This window comes from Stenella coeruleoalba (assembly GCF_951394435.1).
Source record: "Stenella coeruleoalba genome assembly, chromosome: 13".
NCBI classification, from domain to species: domain Eukaryota; kingdom Metazoa; phylum Chordata; class Mammalia; order Artiodactyla; family Delphinidae; genus Stenella; species Stenella coeruleoalba.
In genome coordinates this window covers 27,875,128-27,898,336 of record NC_137159.1, presented here as the reverse complement: position 1 = coordinate 27,898,336, position 23,209 = coordinate 27,875,128, and the positions used below count along the sequence as shown (strand labels likewise).

Below are 23,209 nucleotides of genomic sequence, written 5' to 3'. Positions count from 1 at the left end.
CTCTTGATCTATATATCTGTTCCTGTGCCAGTACCACCCTGTTTTGATTACTGTAGCTGTGTGATAAGTTTTGAAATCAGAACTTGAGTCCTCCAGCTTTGTTCATCATTTTCCAGATTGATTTGGCTACAGTGGGTCCCTTGAATTTCTGTATGAACTTTGGGATCTGCTTGTCAATTTTTGCAAAGAAAAAATGCCAGTTGGGGGCTTCCCTGGTGGCGCAGTGGTTGAGAGTCCGTCTGCCGATGCAGGGGACACGGGTTCGTGCCCTGGTCCGGGAAGATCCCACATGCCGTGGAGTGCCTGGGCCCGTGAGCCATGGCCGTTGAGCCTGCACGTCTCCGCAGCGGGAGAGGCCACAACAGTGAGAGGCCCACATACCGCAAAAAAAAAAAAAGCCAGTTGGCATTTTGTTAGGAATTGCCTTGAATCTGTAGATCAATATGGGAATATTGCCATCTTAACAATATTAAGTCTTCCTATCCATTGGGCCAGTTTACCATTTATTCTGATCTTCTGTAATTTCAGTAATGTTTTGTGGTGTACTAGTTTTATTTATTTATTTATTTTGATAAATATATTCTTAAGTATTTTATTCTTACGCTGTTGTGAATGGAATTGTTCTATTTCATTTTTGGATTGTTCACTGTGTATGGAAATGCAGTTGATTTTTGTCTGTTGAGCTCACATCCTAAACTTTAGTGAACTTGCTTATTAGTCCTAGTTGGTTTTTTATGATTTCCTTGCTATTTTCTGTGCAGAAGATCTTGTCATCTGCAAATAGAGGTACTTCTTCCTCTCCTTTTTGGATTTCTTTAAGTTGCTTTCTAGATTGCCCTGGCTAGAACCTCCAGATGATAAGAGGAAGTATGGCCATACTTGTGTTGGTCTTATCCTAAGGAAAAAGCATCTGATCTTTCACTATTTAGTATAATGTTAGCTGTGCATGTTTTGTAAATGCCATTCATCTGTTTGAGGAAGTCCCTTTCATTTATAGTTTACTGAGTGATTTTATCATTAAAGAGTGTTGAATTTTAAAAAAAAGTGTTGGATTTTGTTGAGTTAAATAGTAGCTTTTAACATGTGATACATTGTTGGGATATAAGATAAGTTTTTACGGTTTATCTGGAAAAGGTTATATGAAAATACTAAAATTTATTTGCCAAATACCAAAGCTATAAGAATTTTTTAAATGGAAAAGTTATTTGAAAGCTGTTTATAATTGTTATAAAGCTTGAAAGAGGTGATGGAAGGCTGTAAGGTTTGGAGTGTTCCAAAGAATTGTAAGACACAGATTATTGGAAAGGAGGAAAAAATGTCTTTTGGGATGAATATAAATCTAATCATGCCCTGCTTTAAGAGGCTGGACTAAGTTTATGATTCTTAGTCATTGGAGTATTTATTTCCAATTGGAATATTTATTTCCCAGTGATATGTCAGGCAGTGTCAGGGTAATAAGAAGCCATGGAATAAATATCACATTTTTAAAGTGTTTTTTGTCCAGTGGTGTTTAATTAGTTTGTTGGCTTTTTAAAAATATAAACATTTTACTTTGAAGTAATTGTAGATTCCCATAAAGTAGTAAGAAATAATATAGAATGATTGCTTTTCCCCTTTACCTAGTTTCCAACAATGATGAGGTCTTGCAAATCTGTAACAATATATCACAACCACGATAATGACATTGATACAGTCAGGCTACTTAATGTTTACACCACAGCAGGGGTCCCTTATGTTGCCCTGTAATAGCTACATCCACTTCTCTCTTATTCACATTCCTTTCTTAACCCCCGGCAACCATTAATCTAGTTTCTATTTCTATAATTTTGTCATTTTAAGACTCGTATAGATGAAATCATACAGTGTGCAGTCATTTAGTATTGGCTTTTTTTCACTCAGCATAATTCTCTGCAGAATATTCAATATCAACAGTCTGTTCATTTTTATTGATGTGTAGTATTCTATGGTATGGATGTACTACAATTTGTTTAAATATGTACCTGTTGAATGACAACTTGGTAGTTTTCTAGTTGTTCGCTATTACAAATAAAGCTGCTATAGACATTCCTCTGCAGCTTTTTGATGAACATAGGTCTTTATTACTATTGCTGGGTCATATGGTAATTGCATGTTTTAAATTTTTGAGAACTTCCACACCATTTGTACTGTTTGACGTTTGTACCATTTTACATTCCCACCGGTAATGTGTGAGTGATCTCATTACTCCACAGCCACACCAGCATTTGACGTTGTCATTTTTTTTTTTTAGATTTATTTATTCTATTTTTATTATTTATGTTTTGGCTGCGTTGGGTCTTCGTTGCTGCACGGGCTTTCTCTAGTTGCAGCGAGCAGGGGCTACTCTTCATTGTGGTGTGTGGGCTTCTCATTGTGGTGGCTTCTCTTGTTGCAGAGCGCGGGCTCTAGGCTCATGGGCTCTAGAGCACAGGCTCAGTAGTTGTGGCTCATGGGCTCTAGAGCACAGGCTCAGTAGTTGTGGCTCACAGGCTCTAGAGCACAGGCTCAGTAGTTGTGTTGCACGGGCTTAGTTGCTCTATGGCATGTGGGATCTTCCCAGACCAGGGCTGAAACCCATGTTGGCAGGCGGATTCTTAATCACTGCGCCACCAGGGAAGTCCTGTCGTTATTTTTTATTTTAGCCATTCTCTGATAGGTGTGTTGTGATATTTCATTGTGGTTTTAATTTCCATTTCCTTAATGATTAATGGTGTTGAACATCTTTTCATGCCCTTATTTCCCATCTCTGTCCTGTTCAGTGAAATGTATATGTTTTTGCCCCTTTTGGGGGACTGGATTGTTTTAAAAATTTTTTTTTTTTTACTCCTCAATTTTGAGAGTTCTTTGTAAATTTTTTATTGGATATGAGATTTGCAAATCTTTTCTTCCAGTCTGCAGCTGGGAGAGAGAGAGGCACCTCATTATTGTTAAGTGGGAATGAAAGCTGTCTCCCCATGTCGTCTCTACTGACATCACAGGGAGGGGTAGCTCATTACTAGCCATCAGGGTTGAAAATAGTTCTGGGATCTTGCTTGACCATCTCTAATTCCACACTGGCCTGGATGTTGGGGTTCCTTATTAGAGTTTTGAAAGGATAGATCTCAAGCTCCTCACTTGGCTTTTGCTGGTGTGAGTGTGGGTGAGGCCACAGTGTTTTTCTGTGATGTTTGGCTGGAAGAGAGCAGTTATTGTCTAAAGGTTTTGTGTCTTGCTAAACTTTACCTTTGCTTGTTTTTTAGCTAACGAGAGCAGGTTTTTGTTAGAGCTTTTGTGCTGTTTGTGCTCTTCTGTGCTCTTTGTTCATGGGTCGCTGTCTTCACCTCCAAGTCTGGGATATTTGAAGTAAAAAGAAAACCCAGGGATCTCACTACCTTGTTACTCCTCAGGTCCCAAGGTCCCTAGCCAGTCTGCCTTTTCCTCTACACCTTTCAGATTCTTTTTAAGTTTGTTGTATATATAATATCCAGGATTTTTAGTTCTGCTTAGCAGGAGGAATAGGGAAAAGTACATCTCCTCCATTATGTGACAAATGGCACCATAATTTAAAATATTTTTCTATGAAATCAAATGTGGCACTAAAGTTAAATAGAATGCCAGGTTATAACTTTATAGGTAAAACACCGAAATCTCAAAGAAATGTTATATTTATCTTTAAGCACTGATCCTATACCCCAGAAAGAGGTACTAGTTCTTTTTCCTATTGTTAATGTTAAATATTAGGTTGTAGGCCAAGCTTCTGTAACAAAGAGACTCAAATACAGTGGCTCAAATAAGGTAGAACTGTATTTTTCTCCAGGGTAGGAAAGAAAGCTCTGCTTCTTGAGGTCTTCTGAGGAACCAAACTGGGTGGGCCGCTGAGCCATCCTTACATTTGGCTTCCCAAGATTGTTCTAGACATCACCATTTTCAGTTGGCAAAGGTAATGGTGATGGTAATGATGGTTGGGGTAGGGAAACAGAGAGGTCAGGAACTTGATTTTTTTAAGGACAGGAACCAGAAATTGTATTTACTGCTTTTGCTCACATCCCATTGGCCTACACCTAGTCACATGGTCACATCTGGCTGCAGAAGAAACTGGAAATGTCTCTGCTGGCAGTCATGTGACCAGCAGAAGTTGGGGTAAGGGACCTCTGTTACTAGAACAAAAAAGGTGAGTAGTAGTCTTTGCTTTTGTTACTTCAGTGAAAATTTTTAGAAGAAATTAACTGTGTGGTCTTATTTATCATGAGCCATTTTATTCTATAGTTAGTTGTATTTTTCTTGTTGTGTTCTTACCTGTTTCATTATAAAAGATCAACATTACCTTCATGGTCAGATCTTAGCCTAGATAGGAATCTAATTTTTATATAACTATTTGGACCACGTCAAGTAAGAACTTGTTTATATCTTCTAGGGTTTACAGAGTCCACAGGGGATAGAATGCAAGCCAGAAGCTGTATGTAGTCACATTATTATTGAGAGCCATGAAAAAGGATGTTTCAGGACTCTAACAGCTGAACGGCCACAATTGGACAGCCACCCTTGTGTTTTCAGATCTGCTGAACCCTCAGAAATGATCAGAGGACTACGGAGCCCATCATCATGGACAACTGAGCACATCAACCTTGCCAAGTCACTGGACCAGAACAACTCCCATTTCAAAGTTTGGAATTCATTGCAGTTACAAAGTCATTCCCCATTTCAAAACTTTATAGGTGATGACTTGAAAATTAGCAAGGGTCTTCGAATGCCATTCCGTGAAAAGTTGGACCCTTGGCTATCAGAATTAGTAGAACCTGCTTGTATGCCACCTGAAGAAATGGATTGTCAGTCGTCATCACAAATGCTGCCCCCAGAACCCATGAAAAAGTTTACTACCTCCATCATTTTCTCATCTCACCGACATTCTAAATGCTTTTCAGATTCCTCTTTTCTTAAGGTTGGTGTTACTGAAGGTAGCCAGTGTACTGGAGCATCTGTGGGGCTAGTTAGTTCTCATATCACTGAAGAGCAAAATCCTACTAGAGATCTAAAAGAGAAAACCTCTTCCCCTTCATCATTTAAAATCATTAGTCAGTCACCAGATAAAGCTGTGACTATTTTAGCAGAAAATAGTAGGCAAAGCCAAAAATTATCTGTTGCACATTCTCACCAAGAAGAAAAACCCTTAGAAAGATCAGATTTTAAAGGCAGTCATTCTAAGCCCAGTACCAGTGCAAATGATAGCAATTTCAAGGAAGTTCATTTTTCTGATAACGATACTCTCATTAACATGGGCAGACCCAGTTCCACACTAGGAGTAAAAGAGAAGAATGTAACTATAACTCCAGATCTTCCTTCGAACATTTTTCTTGAACAAGAGCTCTTTGAACAAAGCAAAGCCTCACATGCAGATCACCGTGTGAGAAAACACAATTCTCCCCCTCCTCAACATCAGGATTATGTAGCTGCAAATCTCCCTTGTCGTGTTTTTCTTGAAAAACGAGAACTCTTTAAACAAAGCAAGACCCAACATAAAGATAATCAGTTGAGAGAAAACCACTCTCCCCTTCCTCAAAGTCAGGATTATATAGCTTCAGACCTTCCTTCTCGCATTTTTCTTGAACAACGTCAGCTCTTTGAACAAAGCAAAGCCCCAGATGTAGATCACCACATGGGAGAACACCATTCTTCCTTTCCTCAAGGTCAGGATTATATAGTAGAAAAGAATAATGAACATGAGCCTAAATTACACATTTCTGATATGATAAATGTTGAAGGCGAATTCAGTGATGTGGCCTCCCCATCAGCCCCAAATCAATGTACAGTAGTAACATCTGCATCTACTCCACCTTCAAATAGAAAAGCACTTTCTTGTGTTCGTATAACTCTTTGTCCCAAGACTCCTTCCAAGTTGGATAGTGGAACCTTAGATAAAAGATTTCATTCATTGGATCCTGCCTCTAAAACAAGGATGAATAGTGAGTTTAACTCTGACCTACAGACTATATCTTCAGAATCACTGGAACCAACCTCCAAATTATTGACCAGTAAACCTGTAGCACAGGATCAAGAATCTTTAGGTTTTCTAGGACCTAAATCTTCACCGGACTTCCAAGTCGTACAGTCTCCTCTTCCAGATAGTGATATTATTTCCCAGGACTTGAAAACCATACCTTTTCAGAATAACCAGATAGTAACCTCAAGGCAAACACAAGTGAACATTTCAGATTTGGAAGGATATTCCAATCCAGAAGGGACTCCAGTATCTGCAGTTCGGTGAGTCTCATTGTGATTACAAGCAAGCTGATGGAATTTATGATAAAGGGTTTAAAATACTTAAGCAAATGTAAGTTCTTGGGGGAGAGGCAGTATGATTTCTCTTAGGGGAGGTTGTATCTGCCTAAGCTAGAATTCTGTCAAGGAATAAACACCTAACTAAGAGAAAACACCTGAGAGTAATGTATTTATACTCTCAAAGAGCTTTTGGAAAACGACTTGACATCAAGTATTTTAAAACACTGAATTACTCTAAGAAGAATCTTTGATCATTGAGTGGTACAATTTACTAATTCCTTATTTATTACATTGGAAATATGCTGAAGACCAGGCTTTGCTCCCTCTCCTCTCTTTGTTTCCTTTTCATGATTCCCCTCAAATATTTAGTACTTAGAATGAAAAAAGTGAAATTTCCTGGCAGACATCACTTCAGCCAAGTTGTCAAGGTTAACATCACCAGTAATGCACGTCAACCTAATGTGGTCCCTGATGTGATGCCTTATTACTTCACAATGATTGTAGGAATGGAAACCCAATTCAGGGATAAATGCATTAGATTTATACTATTCAGATTGATTTTAAGACTGTCATTGATTCAGTTTTACATTAGTGAGTCTTTTACCATATGGCTAAACGAATTACTGTCTGTGTTTAATGTTTCCACCTTATAGTTGAGAAGGTAGTATTTCAGAGTGGAGAGCACTGGCCTTACAAAGAGGGAAAAAATGTGTAATCGACATCGGCATGTGGTAGTCATGGCAGTGAGGGACTTAAATATGTTATCTCATTTAATACTTGTGATAACCCTATGAGGTAGGTGGTGGTATCCTTATTTGCCCTCTGGGAAACTGAGACACTGACATTGCTATCAAGCAAACCTCATTGTCTCAAATAATGCAGTCTGTTCAGTCTAAGCAAGAGCTTGTTCACCACGTGGTACTGTCTCTCCCGAATCCTAAACCGTACTTAAACTATTCTATCAACTGTCCTCTTGGACAAGTCATTTAATATCTTTCGCACTCATATATGGATGACTGATGGAAGGAAAGGGTTGGAAAGCTTAAAGGTCCATTATAGCTTGAAAAATTAGTGGTTGAGAATTGGATTGGGGCAGGAAAAAACAAGGTCAATCTCTGATTTCAATACTATTATAAATAGTAGAGTGTTATAGAGATCAGTACTGTGTGTGAAAAATGTTTAGAAATTAAAAGATTGACAAGTTTACATACAATACTTAAACTCTTCTCAGTGATAAAATGCCAAGTTATTGGGACTGAATTCCTTGAATGAGAAGAAAATTATAGATGATTTTAAATATGAACTAATAATAATGCTGTTTGTTCAGAATGTACTAAATGCCAGGCATTGTAGTCAATGTGTGTATCACTTTATACTTAGTATAATCATCCGGAGGTAGATATTATTACCTCAATTTATAGATTTTAAAAACCTAATACTTAGAGAAATTAAATGTTTTGCCTAAGATCACATGGCCATTAAGTGTTGGAGGTGGCATTTGAACCTAGGTTTGTCTGACTCCAGAGTCTGTAAATAATTCTAACTGTATATACATACACACACTTATCTGTGTGTGTGCATATATATATGCATAAAACATTTATATATGTATTAAACTTTTTTATTTTGAGATAGTTTTAGACTTACAGAGGAGCTGCAAAAAATAGTAGAGTTCCTGTGTTATTTATTGCAGTGTAACCTATTACCCTGAAATGTAGCAGCTTAAAACAATAAATATTATCCCAAAGTTTCTGTGGGCCAGAGATCTAGGCATGGCTTAACTGGGTGCTTCTGGCTTAGGGTCTCTCACAAGGTTGCAAACAAGGTATTGACTACAGCTGTGGTCCCATCTCAAGGCTTGACTAAGAGAATGTCCTTCCAAGCTCACTCACACAGTTATTGGCCAGAAATAATCAGTTTCTTCTTTCCATATGGCAGCTATGACAGCAAAGCTTTTCTCAGAGTGAGCAATTGAGACTGCAGGAGAAAGTGCTGAAGACAAAACCCACAGTCATTACTTTGTAACCTAACCTTGGAAGTGAATCTCACCACATCTGCCACATTCTACTAGAAAGAAATGAATCACTATTTCCAGCCAACCCTCAAGGGTTAGGGATTACACAAGTGCATGAATACCAGGAGGCAGAGATCATTGGGGGGATTTTTTTTTTTTTTTTTTTTTGGCCACACCATGTGGCATGTGGGATGGGATCTTAGTTCCCCCACCAGGGATTGAACCCTTGCCCCCTGCATTGGGAGCGTGGAATCTTAACCACTGGACCACCAGGGAAGTCCCATTGGGGGCCTATTTTAGAGGTTGCCAATATACCCTTTGCTAAAGCTTCCCCTTATGTTAACATTTTACCCTAACATCATAACCATAAAATATTTACCAAAGCTAAGAAATTCTCCTTCATATAAAATTATAATTAAATGTATAGACCAATTTGGATTTCACCTGTTTTTTCCACAAATGAAGCTTTTTTGTTTCAGATCCATTCCATAATCTCACCTTGCAGGTAGTTGTTGTGTCCTTAATCTCCTCCAATCTGTGTCAGTTTCTCAGACTTTCCTTGTTTTTCATAACTTTCACACTTTGAAGAGAATTAGTTATTTTGGAGAAAGTCTTTTCCATCTGGCTTTGTCTGATGTTGTCTCAAGATTAGATTGGGGTTATACACTTTCAGTGCATTTCATCAGGGAGCACATTAAGTTGATATGCATGACTAGTGATGTTAACCTTGATCACTTGGCTAAAGTAGTATCTACCAAGATTCTCCACTGTAAACTTAATGTTTTTCCTTTGTAGATACTAATTTTTTTTTGATACTAAATATTTAAGGGAGGTATTGCTAGACTATGCAAATGTCCTGTTTCTGCTTAAACTTTGACCACTAATTTTAAGCATCCTTCAGTGGATCTTGCTTGTAGCAATTATTACTCTGGTATTCTAATGGAGTTTTCATATTTCCTTTATTCCTTCTACGTTTATTAATTGGAATTCTTCTGTAAGCAAGAGCTGTTGTTCCTCCCCCATTTATTTATTCCTTTAGTTTTCCATGTACATTAGTATGAACTCAGGGGTATTTATTTCATTCTTTGGATTACAATCCAATACTACTCAAATTGTTTTAGTTTTAGCTATTGAGAACACGTTCATGTTGGCTCCTGTACCTTGCCACTACCCTGAAATCAACTATTTCCCCAAAGAACCCTCATTTTTTTTTTTTGTTTTGGAGAATAAGATTTTTTTCCCCTAGCTTTACTAGATAAAATTGACATATAACATTGTTTAAGGTATACAGTGCTTTGATTTGATACACTTATATTGCAAAATAATTACCATCATGGCATTAGCTAACACCTCCATCACGTCACATAGTTTTTGTGGTAAGAAAATTTAATATCTACTCTCAACAACTTTCAACTATATAGTACATTATTGTTAACTATCATCACAATGCTGTGCATAGATCCCCAGAACTTATTCATCTTCTAATTGGAAGTTTGTACCCTTTGACCAATATCTCCCCATTTCCCCCACCCTCCAGCCCCTGGTAAACAGCATTCTACTCTGTTTCCACAAGTTCGGCTTTTTTAGGTTCCACATGTAAATGGTGTCATACAGTATATCTCTTTCCCTGTCTGGTTTATTTCACTTAGCATGATGCCCTCAAGCTCCATCTATGTTGTTGTTGTAAGTGACAGGATTTCCTTCTCTCTAACAGCTGAATAATATCCCTTTGTGTATATATACACCATGTCTTTTGTTTCATTTCATTTCATTTTATTGCGCTGGGTCTTAGTTGCAGCTCACGGGCTCCTTAGTTGTGGCATGCAAACTCTTAGTTGTGTCATGCATGTGGGATCTAGTTCCCTGACCAGGGATCGAACTCGGGCCCCTTGCATTGGGAGTGTGGAATCTTAATGACTGCACCACCAGGGAAGTCCCTACACCATGTCTTCTTTATCCATTTATCCATTGATGGACACAGGATATGGTTGTTTCCATACCATGGCTATTGTAAATAATACTGCAACAAATGTGGGAGTGCAGATACCTGTTTCCATTTCCTTTGGATGTATACCCAGAGATGAGATTGCTGGATTATATGGTAGTTCTATTTTTAATTTTTTAAAGAACCTCCCTACTGTTTTCCATTGTGGCAGCACTAATTTACATTCCCACCAACAGTGCATAAAGGTTCTGTTTTCTCTACATCCCTATCAACATTGTTATTTGTTGTCTTTTTGATAATAGCCTTTTTGACAGGTGTGAGGTGATCTCATTGAGGTTTTGATTTGCATTTCCCTGATAAATAGTGATGTTGAGCACCTTTTCATCTCCCTGTTGGTAATTTGTATATCTTCTTTGGAAAAATGTCTATTCAGTTCTAGTTCCTCTGCCCACTTTTAAATCAGATTGTTTTTTTGTTATTCAGTTTTATGAGTTTTTTATATATTTTGGATATTAATCGCTTATCAGATATATGGTTTGCAGATATTTTCTCCTCTTCTGTAGGTTACCTTTTCATTTTGTTGACTGTTTTGCTGTACAGAGAATTTGGGGTTTGATGGAGTCCTACTTACTGATTTTTGCTTTTGTAGCTTGTGCTTTTGGTGTCACATCCAAAAAAATCACTGGTGAGACCAATGTCAAGGAGTTTTCCCCTGTGTTTTCTCCTAGGAGCTTATGGTTTCAGGTCTTATGTTTAAGTCTTTAACCCATTTCACATTAATTTGTGAGCGGTAAAAGTAGGAGTCCAATTTCATTTTTTTGGCATGTGGATATCTAGTTTTCCCAGCACCTCTTATTGAAGAGACTATCCTTCCCCTACTGAGTAGTCTTGGCTCCCTTGTAAAATATTAGTTGACTGTATATGTGGGGGGTTATTTATAGGTTCTCTGTTCTGTTCCATTGATCTATGTATCTGTTTTTGTGCCAGCACCTTACTGTTTTGATCACTATAGCTTTGTAGTATAGTTTGAAATCAGAAAGTATGATGCCTCCAGTTTTGTTCTTTCTCAGAATTGCTCTGGCAATTCAGAGTCTTTTGTGGTTCCATATAAATTTTAGAATTGTTTTTCCTCTTTTTATGAAAAATGGCATTGGAATTTTGGTAGGGATTGCATTGACTCTATCAATGGCTTTGAGTAGTATGGATGTTTAAACAATATTTATTCTTCTGGTTCATGAACACATTTCATGTGTCTTTCCATTTGTTTGCATCTTCCTCAGTTTCCTTCATCACAGTCTTTTAGTTTTCAGTGAACGGATGTTTTAGCTCCTTGGTTAAATTTATTTCTAGGTATTGATTGATTTGATGCTGTTGTGAATGGGATTGTTTTCTTTAGTTCTTTTCAGATATTTTGTTGTTAGTGTATAGAAACAACTGATATTTGTATGTTGATTTTTGCATCCTGCAACTTTACTGAATTCATTGATTATTTCTAACAGCTTATGGTGGAATCTTTAGGATTTTCTATTAGATATTAGATCATATCATGTACAAACAAAGACAACTTACTTCTTCCTTTCTGGTTGGATGCCTTTTATTTCTTTTTCTTGCCTCATTGCTCTGCTTAGGACTTCCAGTGCTATGTTGAGTAAAAGTGGTGACAGTGGGCACTCTTAATCTTGTTCCTGATGTTAGAGGGAAAGCTTCAACCTTTCACCATTGAGTGTGATGTTGGCTGAGGGTTTGTCATACATGACCTTTATTATGTTGAGGGATGTTTCTTCTATACTCAATTTGTTGAGAGTTTTTATCATTGAAGGATGTTGTATTTTATCAACTGCTTTTTCTGTATCTAATGAGATAATCATATGATTTTTATCTTTTATTCTATTAAAGAAGCATATCATATTTATTGATTTGTATATGTTGAACTATCCTTACATCCTAGGGATAAATCCCAATTGATCATGGTGTATAATTCTTCTATGTGCTGTTGAATTCAGTTTGCTAATATTTTGTTGAGAAATTTTATGTCTGTATTCATCAGCTGTTGGTCTGTAGTTTTCTTGTAGTGTCTTCATCTAGCTTTGGATCATCATGGTAATATGATGGCCTCATAAAATGAGTTTGCAGATGTTCCTCCCTCTTCAATTTTTGGACAAGTTTGAGAAGGATTGGTGTTAATTCTTCTTGAAATGTTTGTTAGAATTCACCACTTAAACCATCTGGCCCTGGACTTTTCTCTGTTGAGAAGATTTGATTACTGATTCTATCTCCTTACTCCATGGGTCTGTTTATATTTTCTCTTTCTTCATGATTCAGTCTCGGTAAGTTGTATGTTTCTGGCAATTTTTCCATCTCTGCCAGGTTATCCAATTTGTTGACATATAATTGTTCATAATCGTCTCTTATGATCCTATATATTTCTGTGGTATCAGTTGCTTTGTCTTCTCTTTCATTTCTGATTTTATGTATTTGAGTCCTCTCTTTTTTTCTTAGTCTAGCTAAAGGTTTGTCAATTTTGTTTATCTTCAAAAATCTAGTTCTTAATCTTATTGACCTTTTCTATTTTTCTGGTCTCTATTTCATTTATTTCTGCTCTGATCTTTGTTATTTTCCTTTCTTCTGCTGACTTTGGGCTAGTCTGTTCTTTTTCTCATTCCTTGAGATGTAAAGTTATTTATTTGAGGCCTTTCTTTTTTCTTAATAAAGGCGTTTAGCACTATAAATGTCCTTCTTAGAACTGCTTTTGTCTCATAGGTTTTGATATGTTGTGTTCACATTTTCATTTGTTTCAAGATATTTTTAGCTTTCCCTTTTGATTTTTTTAGACATACTTGTATTCAGTACTGTGTTGTTTAATTTCCACATATTTGTAGAATTTCCTGCTTCCCCCCAGTATTGATTTCTAGTTTCATATCATTGTGGTCAGAAAAGGTACTTGGTATGATTTAAATCTTGTTAAATTTGCTAAGATTTGTTTTGCAGCCTATATGTGATCTAACTTGGAGAATGTTCTGTGTATGCTTGATAAGAATGTATTCAGCTGCTGAATGTTCTGTAGGTGTCCGTTAAGTCCATTTAGTCTAAAGTATGCTTCAAGTCCAATGTTTCCTTGTTGATTTTGCTATCTGGGTGATCTATCCGTTGTTGAAAAGTGGGGTGTTTAAAACCATAAAAGTGGGAGGAGTAAAAGGGTAGTGATTTTGTATGTGATTGAAGTTAAGTTGTTATCATATAAAATATATTGTTTTCTGTAAGATGTTTATGTGAGCCTCGGGGTAACCACAAAGCAAAAATGTATAGTAGATTCACCAAAAAGACGGCAGTCAGAAAATATTACTACGGAAAATCACCAGTTCACAAAGGAAGGCAGCAAGAGAGGAAGAAAGGAAAAAGAAAACTACGGAACAGCCAGAAAACAATAAGATGGTATAAGTAAGACCTTACCTATCAATAATTACTCTAAATGTAAATGAATTGAATTCTCCAATCAAAAGACTTGATGGATACAAAATCAAGACCCAACTATATGCTGCCTACAGGAGACTCACTTTAGCTTTAAGGACATGTGAGCTCAAAGTGAAGGAAAGGAAAAAGATACTCCTTACAAGTAGAAACCAAAAGAGAGCAGGGCTGGTTATACTTGTAGCAGACAAAATAGTAACAATAGGCAAAGGGGAGGTCATTATATAATAATAAAGGAGTCAATGCATCAAGATGATATAACAGTCATACACACACACACACACACACACACACACACACACAGTACACATACACACACAAACACCCCCAACATCAAAGCACTTAAATATATTAAGCAAATACTAACATCTAAAGGGAGAAGTAAACAACAATACAGTAATAGTCAAGGACTTTAGTACCCCACTTTCAACAATGGAAAGTGGTGTTCAGAAACCAATGAGGTTTGCTCATTGCTACTAGGATGACGCTGCTTCTTGCCCCTCTGAGTGAATAAAACTAAAGATTATAGGTATTAACTCATGCATATACATACACCTATATTCATTTCCATCTCTATTATGTGTGTGTGTGTGTGTATATGTGTGTGTGTGTGTGTGTATGTATTTTTTTTTTAAACCACAAGTAGATACCTCCAACTAGTCCAAAACCACAGGGTTGATTCTAGCCTTTTCCCTTTCTTTATTTGTAACTTCTTTCTCCAATGGTGATAAACATGGCTCTTATTATTTACAGTATATTTACCCTAGTATATAAATAAAGTTTCAGAATTCTTATCCCATACCCAGGTGAGAAACAAATTTTCCACCTAGAGTACAGGTTTTATGTATAGTATACAGTCCAGACATTGTTTCTGTTTCCTGGGTTAGCTTTTTTCTTCCTTATAGACTTCAGCATGAGGATGTGATTCATTTATAATACAGTTAGATTCATTTCTTACATCCTGTATTCCATTTTGCCCCAATATCTTGGTTAATTTTTTAAAAATTTATATACTATAAAATTTACATACTGTAAAACTTACTTTTTGTGGTGTGTAGTTCTATCAGTTTTGATAAATCCACATCACAGTTCCATACAAAGCATTTCTGTCAGTCCAAAAATTCTCGCATGCCATCCCTTTATAGACAGTCCCTCCCCTGACCCCTGGCAATTCCTGATCTGTTTTCTTCCAAGTTTTACCTTTCCAGAGTGTCATGTAAATGAAATCATGAAATATATAATAGCCCTTTGGGTTTGGCTTCTTTTACTTTACAAAGTATATTTAAGATTTACCCATCTCATTTTATGAATCAGTTTTTTTACTTTTTAATGCTTTATTACAAGCATAAAGCAATAAAAAGTTTAAAAAAATACAGTTTATTGATACATTCACTCTTTGAAGGATATTTGGGTTGTTTCCAGTTTGGGGTGATTACAGTTAGAGCTGCTGAGTCATGTGGTATATGTGTGTGTTTAACTTTACAAGAACTGTTTAGAACTAAACTATGCTAAACTGTTTTTCCAGGGTGGCTGTATCTTTGTATTTCCACTCGGAATATACAAGTGTTTCAGTTACTCTCCATCCTCGCCAACTTGTGGTATTGTCAGTATATTTAAACTGTTATAATAGGGACTTTCCTCTATATGTTTCTCCTTGAGCTCCCCTTTTTTGGTCCTCAGAACAGAAAGCAAGGGCTTAATTTACCCCTCTCTTTTATGTGCTTCCTGTGGCTACTTTGTGTCAGTGCCAGGTGGCTCAGTAAAGAGAAAAAAAAAAATCAACACAGGTTCACCTCACCCTCTTGAGACCACACCTTCTCTGGTAAAAGAGGAGGGTTTCCCCCCCTCAGAATTTTAAACTTCTTCTGGTCCCTGTTACTGCTGTACCAATGCCTCCATGAGATTACTTGAGTGCTTGAGATTACTAGAAAGGGAGAAAAGGAAAAGGGATTTTTTCACACTATTTCTGCTTCCACTCCTCATGCCTGAATTAGAGGGCTTCTTCTGGAGGTCTTTCTGTCTGTGCTAATGTCCACTTCTAAGTGTCAGACTCTATTATTGAGTTCAGGTCATTGGATACTAAAGGAAACAATGATAAACTAACTCATCACCAATTTAATGGTACTTCAGATGTTGCTGGTCTTCACCAATTTGCCTGCTCCTATTTTTCAAGAGTCTTCTAAGAGCTGCTCCATGTAGTTTGTCTAGGTTTTATAGCTGCACTTAGTGGGAGAGACTGAATGGGTTATGACTGATTACCCCAAACTGGAGCTGAATGTACCATTTTTCGTTCTCATTAACAGCATATGCAAGTTACATTGCAACACTTGGTATATCCAGGGTTTTTAAAAAATTAATTTTTGGCTGCGTTGGGTCTTTGTTGCTGCGCGTGGGCTTTCTCTAGTTGCGGCGAGCGGGGGCTACTCTTCGTTGCGGTGCATGGGCTTCTCATTGCAGTGGCTTCCCTAGTTGCAGAGCACGGGCTCTAGGTGCGCGGGCTTCAGTAGTTGTGGCACGTGGGCTCAGTAGTGGCTCGCTGGCTATAGAGCATAGGCTCAGTAGTTTTGGCGCATGGGCTTAGTTGCTGCGCCGCATGTGGGATCTTCCCAGAAAAGGGCTCAAACCTGTGTCCCCTGCATTGGCAGGCAGATTCTTAACCACTGCGCCACCAGAGAAGTCTCTCCAGTTATTTTTAATTTTAGCCATTCTAAATGTGGATGTGAAATGGTATGTTATTGTGGTTTTAATTTGTTTTTCCCTGATGACTCATGATGCTGATAATTGCTTCTGTGCTTCTTGGCCATTTTTATGTCTTTATGAAGTGTCTGTTTAATTTTTCCATTGGATTGTCTCATGACTTTAAGAATTTTTAATATTTTCAAGATACAGATCCTCTGTGTATTGCAAATATTTTCTCACAGTCTGTGGTTTGATTTTCATTTTCTTAACTGGTGTCTTTTGATGAAGAAAAAGTTTTAACTTTTATGAAATCCAGTTTGTTAATTTTTCTGTTGGAAGTATAGTTGATGTGCAATATTGTATAGGTTACAAGTGTACAATAGAGTGATTCACAATTTTTAAAGGTTATACTCCATTTATAGTTATTATAAAATATTGGCCATATTCCTTGTGTTGTACGATATATACAGCTTATGTAGCTTAATTTATGCATAATAGTTTGTATCTCTTAATTCCCTACCCCTATATTGCCCCTCCCCTTTCCCTCTCCCCACTGGTAACCACTAGGTTGTTCTCTATATCTGTTAGTCTGTTTCTTTTTTGTTATATTCACTAGTTTATTGTAGTTTTTAGATTCTACATGTAATTGATATCATACAGGATTTGTTTTTCTCTCTCTGACTTAATTTCACTTAGCATGATACTCTCCCAAGTCCATCCATGTTGTTGCAAATGGCAAAATTTCATTCTTTTTTATGGCTGGGTGGTATTTCATTGTGTGTGTGTGTGTGTGTGTGTGTTCATCAGTTGATGGACATTCTAAATCTTTCTTTTATGGTTAGTACTGTTTTGTGTCTTGTCTAAAAATACTGCCTAACCCAGTGTTATGAAAATTTTCTCCTATATTTTCATCTTGAATTATAGTTTTAGCTTTATTTTTTAAGTCTGTGATCTATATCAAACTAATTTCTGTATATACTGTAATTTACACAGTTTAGGATCATTTTCTTTCACTGGATATTCCAGCACCATCTTTGAAATAATGATTATTTCCTTTTTGAACTTAGTTCGCATCTTTGTCAAAAATCAATCGGCCTTTTACATGTGGGTTTATTTTTAAGAGTTTCTACTCTGTTCCTTTGAACTGTCTGTCTTTACAGCTATACCATAATGTTTTGATTACTGTAGCTTTATAATAAGTCTTGAAATCAGGTTATGTCCTCCAGCCTTGTTTTTATTTTCAACAATATTTTTTGCTATTTTAGGTTCTATGCATTTCTGTATAAAATTTAGAATAGTCTTCTCAGTTTCTCCAAAAAAACATCCTGAGATTTTGTTCAATGTTGCATTGAATCTATAGATCATTTTGTGAATGATTGACATCTTAGTAATATGGAATCTCCCTATGAATGAACATGTTTTTTCCCCCTACTTATGTAATGTCTCTCAGTAAGATGTTGTAATTTTCAGTGTGTAGGCTTGCACATTTTTCATTAAATTTATTCCTCATTATTTTGTTTTATGATACTTTTGTATATGGTATTTTAGATTTTGTATTTTCTAGTTATTTGTTGATTGTATATACAAATGCTGTTGTCAAACCAGTTTATCAATGCCAACAAGTTAATTTTAATTTTAATTTCTTACTCACTGGGTCAGAGCTTCCTTGCTTACTCCAGGATAATTTAGGCAATTTGTGTGCAGTGACCATAGGGAATTTAGGCAAGGTAATACTTCTGGTGGTTAAGTTGAGGCATACCTATTTGTCCTCAATTTGTGTCTAGTAACTTCCCTATGATTTAGGGAGTGCTTTGTTTAAATTTAGTGATATCCTCAACTTTAATGTCTATTCTTCATAGACACTCATGTTGCCAGGGCATGAACAGCAGTTTTACTTCTTCCTTTCCAATCTTCATGTCTTTATTTTTTTGCCTGATGCACTGTTTAGGACATTCAGTATAATATTAAACAGAAGTAGTAAGAGCAGTCATCTTACCTTATTCCCCATCTTTGCGTGGGTGGGGGAGTGGATTTAGTGTTTCATCAAATTTGATGTTAGCTGTAGATTTTTATTAGATGCATTTTATGAGATTAAGGATGCCCTCTCATATTCTTAGTTTGCTGTGAGTTCTGTGAGTGGGTGTTGAGTTTTGTCACATGCTTTTTCCTGCTGTATTATGATCATATTTGTTTTCTCCTGTCTGTTGATATGAATTATATTATTATATAATATTATATATATTATATAAATATATTGATTAGATTTCAAATATTATTCTTACTGGGATAAATCCCACTTGATTATGACATATTGTCCCTTTTTATATTTATTGCTGAATTCAGCTTGCTAATATTGGTCTATAATCTTCTTGGAGTGTCCTGACAGCAGAGTTACAGTGGCTTTTAAGAAAAAAACCTCTTTCTCATTTTCTGAGTTTGTGTCAGAATGGTATTATTTGATTTAAATCTACCATATTACATTTTGCTTTCAATTTGTACCATATGGTTTTTGTTCTTTCTTGCCTTCTGTATTAATGATTTATCTTTTATTATTCCATTTTATATTCTCCTTATTGGCTGTTTTAATATACATCTTTGTTTATTTTTTAGTGGTTGTGGCCATCCCGCAGAAGTGGGATGGACTCCCACCCAAAATTTTGTTCAGATACCTAGGCTTCAGACACTCCTCAAACCCAGAGAATTTGAGAGGAAGTTTATTACTCACACAGGGGAACCCCTGGGAAGAGTTGGGTGGGCACAAGCAGGTCCAGGCTGTCTTGGGCACAGCAGAGGGGGCTTTGTAGGGTGGAACTGAGAAAAAAGTCTATATATGGGCAGTTTAAATTTTCTGCTGGTGCCAAAGGAGGAGGCAATCATACTCAGGCTTATCAGCCTTTCCAGATGTGGAGCAAAAGGTGAGGCTTAAAAAGAAGTCAGTAATCAAACATCAAAAATTGTGTCAGACTCTATTGCAGTAGTTATTGTAGAGATTATCATATGTATTCCTAATTTATGTATTATCCTTCTTGCTAGATACAATCTACCTAATTAATATTTTGTTAGGAATTGTACATTTGTGTTCATGGGGGATATTCACCTGTAATTTTCTTCTCTTGCAATATCTTTGTCTGAGTTTGGTATGAGCATTGGGCTGACCTCATTAGTATATCAGGACACTCTGAAAGAGTTTGTGTAAGATTGGTACTATTTCTTTCTTAGATATTTGGCAGAATTCACCATTTTGGCCTGGAGTTTTTATTATAGATTCAATTTCTTTAGTAGATTTGACTATGCAGATTTTTTTTTCTTGTGTCAGTTTGGAAAGTATTCTTCAGTTAAATAAGTTGTCAAAAATTGTTGGCATGAGTTATTTTCACAATATCCTTATATCCTTTCAATTTCTGAATCTCCAGTGATATTAGCTTTCTTATGTCTGGTATTAGTAATTTGTGTTTTATCCTTTTTTGTTTGGTCACTCTTGCTAGGGCTTTAGCAGTTTGGGTTTTTATGATCGTCTGATGTGTTTTTTTCTGTTTCATTAGTTGCTGCTGTATCTTTTTTTTTTTTTTCTGTTTTGGGTTTAACTTAACTTTTTCTATCTTTCTGAGAATAGATACTTTTTTTACATATTCATTAATTTTTAGCTTTCTTGTCTAGTGTACACAGATTTTTATGTAGTTTTTCATCATCATCTTTGTACAAAATATTTTCTCATAACTTTTTCTTTGATCCATGGCTACGTAGAGATGTGTTTCTTAATTTCCAATTATATAAGAACATATAAATGATTTTTTATTTTTAGTTAATTCTTTTTGGTCATTGAGATTATATTTTTAATGATTTCAGTATACTTAAATTTTTTAGAACTGCTTTATGATATGATATATTTTTATTTTGATCAGTGTGCAATTGAAAGAAATGTGTATTCTGCCATTGCTTCTTGTGATATTCTGTGTATGTTACTTTGGTCCATTTGGTCAGCTGTTATGTTGAAATCTTCATTTTTACTGAATTTTTGTCTGCTTGTTTAATCAGCATTTGAGAACAGCATGTTAATACCTCCTTTTTTCTCCTTAGCCATGTGGTAGTAAGTTATTGAACTACTACCCCATCACTCTCATCGTTTCCTATGAAAAGAACATTGTCCTACATAACCAGTAAAGCTGTAAAAATCAGGAAATTAATATCAATGTGTTATAGACACTATTCCAGTTTTTCCAATTGTCCCAGTAAGATTTTTTATAACAAAAAGGAGCAACTCAAAATCACATGTTGCTTTAGTTGTCATGACTCTTTAATTTCCTTTAATCTGGAACAGTTCTTCAGTCTTTCCTTCACTTTCATTACCTTGACACTTTCTTTAAAAAATTAATTAATTAATTAATTTATGGCTGTGTTGGGTCTTCGTTTCTGTGCGAGGGCTTTCTCTAGTTGTGGCAAGCGGGGGCCACTCTTCATCACGGTGTGCGGGCCTCTCACTATCACGGCCTCTCTTGTTGCGGAGCACAGGCTCCAGACGCGCAGGCTCAGTAATTGTGGCTCACGGGCCCAGTTGCTCTGCGGCATGTGGGATCTTTCCAGACCAGGGCTCGAACACATGTCCCCTGCATTGGCAGGCAGATTCTCAACAACTGCGCCACCAGGGAAGCCCTACCTTAACACTTTTGAAGATTACAGGTCAGTTACTTTGTAGAGTGTTTTTCAGTTTGGGTTTCTCTGATGTTTCTTCATGATTAAGTTCAGGTGAGATATTTTTGGTAGGGTTATCACAGAATTGACATTGAATTCTTCTTATAACATCTTAGCAGCTGTCGTACACTTCTATTTGTCCCACTGCTGACAGTGATCACTTTAATTACTTAGTAAGGTTGTGGGCTAGGTTTCTGAACTGGAAAGTTACTGTTTTCCACTTTGTAGCTAAGTGTTTTATGGGGAGGAACTTTGAAATTATGTAAGTATCTCAGTCCTCAGAAGACTTCTAGTTTATTTATATCTGTACAGAATCATGCTTTCATTCAGTGGGTTATGATTTATTACTATCTTTTCTTCACTCTTTATTTTAAAAATACATAGACTTAAAAAGAGATTACAAAAATAGTCCAGAGAGTCCCAGGTATCTATCGCTCAGCTTTCCCATTGGTAATGTCTTATATAACTATAGTACATTTTCAAAATGACATTAGGAAATTGACATGGGCACAATATAATTAACTAAACTACAGAACTTAACCATATTTCACCAAGTTTTGCATGCACTCAGGCTTTTTTGAGTGCATATGTGTATAATTTTGTGAAATTTAATCACATTGTGATTTCACATAACTACTACTATAATCAAGATACAGGAATATTCTGTCACCACAAAGAAATTCCCTTATGCCTGCCTCTCTGTAGTCACACTCCTCTCCCCTGCCCTCTGCATTCTTTAAACCCTGGAAACTAGTGACCTGTTTTCCTACTATATGGTTTTGTCATTTTGTGAATGTTTTGTAAATTGAATCATATAACATGTAACCTTTGAGATTAGCTCTTTTTACTTAACATGATGACCTGGAGATCCATCCAAGTTGTTGTGTATATCAATGGTTTTGTTTTTTTTTAATTGCTAAGTAGCATTCCATTGTATGGATACATACCAGTTTATTTAACCATTTCTCTGTTGAAGGATGTTTGGGTTGTTTCCAACTTTTGACTGTTATTAATAAAGCTACTGTGAACATTCATATACTTTTTTTTACACAAATGAAGTTTCTATTTCTCTCAGACAGTGATTCTCAACCAGGGGTGAATTTGGCTCCCCGGAGACAGTAGCAACATCTGAAGTCATTTTTGATTGTCACAACTAGGAAGGAATTTTGCTGTTGCCATCAGGGATGCTGCTGAATACCCTGGAATACACAGAGTAGTCAGTCCCCCACAACAAAGAAGTATTTGGTTCAGTTTTAGTAGTGCCAAGGTTGAGAAACTGCTCTAGGATAAGTGCCCAAGAGTGTGATTGTTGGGTTGTATAGTAAGTATATGTTTATCTTTTAAGAATCTGTCAAATTGTTTTCCAGGGTGGTTGTACCATTTTGCATTTCTGCTGGCAATATATGAGAGATCTAGTTTCTTCACATCCTTGTCAGCTTTTGTTATTGTCAGTATTTTTTATTTATTTTATTATTATAATTTTATTATAAATAATTATTTAATTTTATTATTTTATTTATTAGCCATCCTAATAAGTATATAGGGATATCTCATTGCTGTTCTAATATGCATTTCTCTAAATGACTAATGAGGATGAACATTTTTTCATGTGCTTGTCTTCTGTATATTATCTTTGGTGAAGTGTGTGTTTAAGTTTTGCTATTTTCTAACTGCATTTTTTTTTTACTGTTGAATTTAGAGAGTTTTAATCTATTCTGTATAAAAGTTTTTTGTTGGATATGAGATCTTATACAAAGTTATGTTTTCTTATATTCATTATTACTATTGTAATTTGTTTTCATGCTCAAAATGCCACTGATTTACTGACCAGTGGCAGCTCCTTCAAGCTGGTTTCTGTATCCTTTTTACATGTTCTTGTCATCTTTTGCACATGTCTTTGCCTTCTGGCACAACAAGACACTTCAGGCTCATAACTTCTTCTTCCCCAGCTCTGAAATTGGCCATTTCTCCAAGGAACCTGCTTTCTTTTAGAGGAAAGTGATATTTAGAAGCCAAGATTTGAGCATTGCTATTGGGTTGCTCCCAGCCTTCTTAGTGGATTTATGTACATACGTACATACATACATACATAAATACACACACATACTCATTTACATTTATTTCTGTATCTGTCTATATAT

The 23,209-nt window shown here is 36.2% G+C and overlaps 1 protein-coding gene across 6 annotated transcripts in view; it reads left to right on the top strand.

Annotated features, from left to right (window-relative positions):
- Nucleotides 1-23,209, top strand: part of ALMS1 (ALMS1 centrosome and basal body associated protein) — a 220,524-nt gene that overhangs the window by 109,964 nt on the left and 87,351 nt on the right. For all 6 annotated transcript variants that reach the window (XM_079940071.1, XM_079940069.1, XM_079940068.1 and 3 more), the window contains one exon: nucleotides 4,412-6,255. In XM_079940071.1, coding sequence (XP_079796197.1) covers nucleotides 4,412-6,255 — 1,844 coding nt within the window. The remainder of the gene's footprint in view (nucleotides 1-4,411; nucleotides 6,256-23,209) is intronic.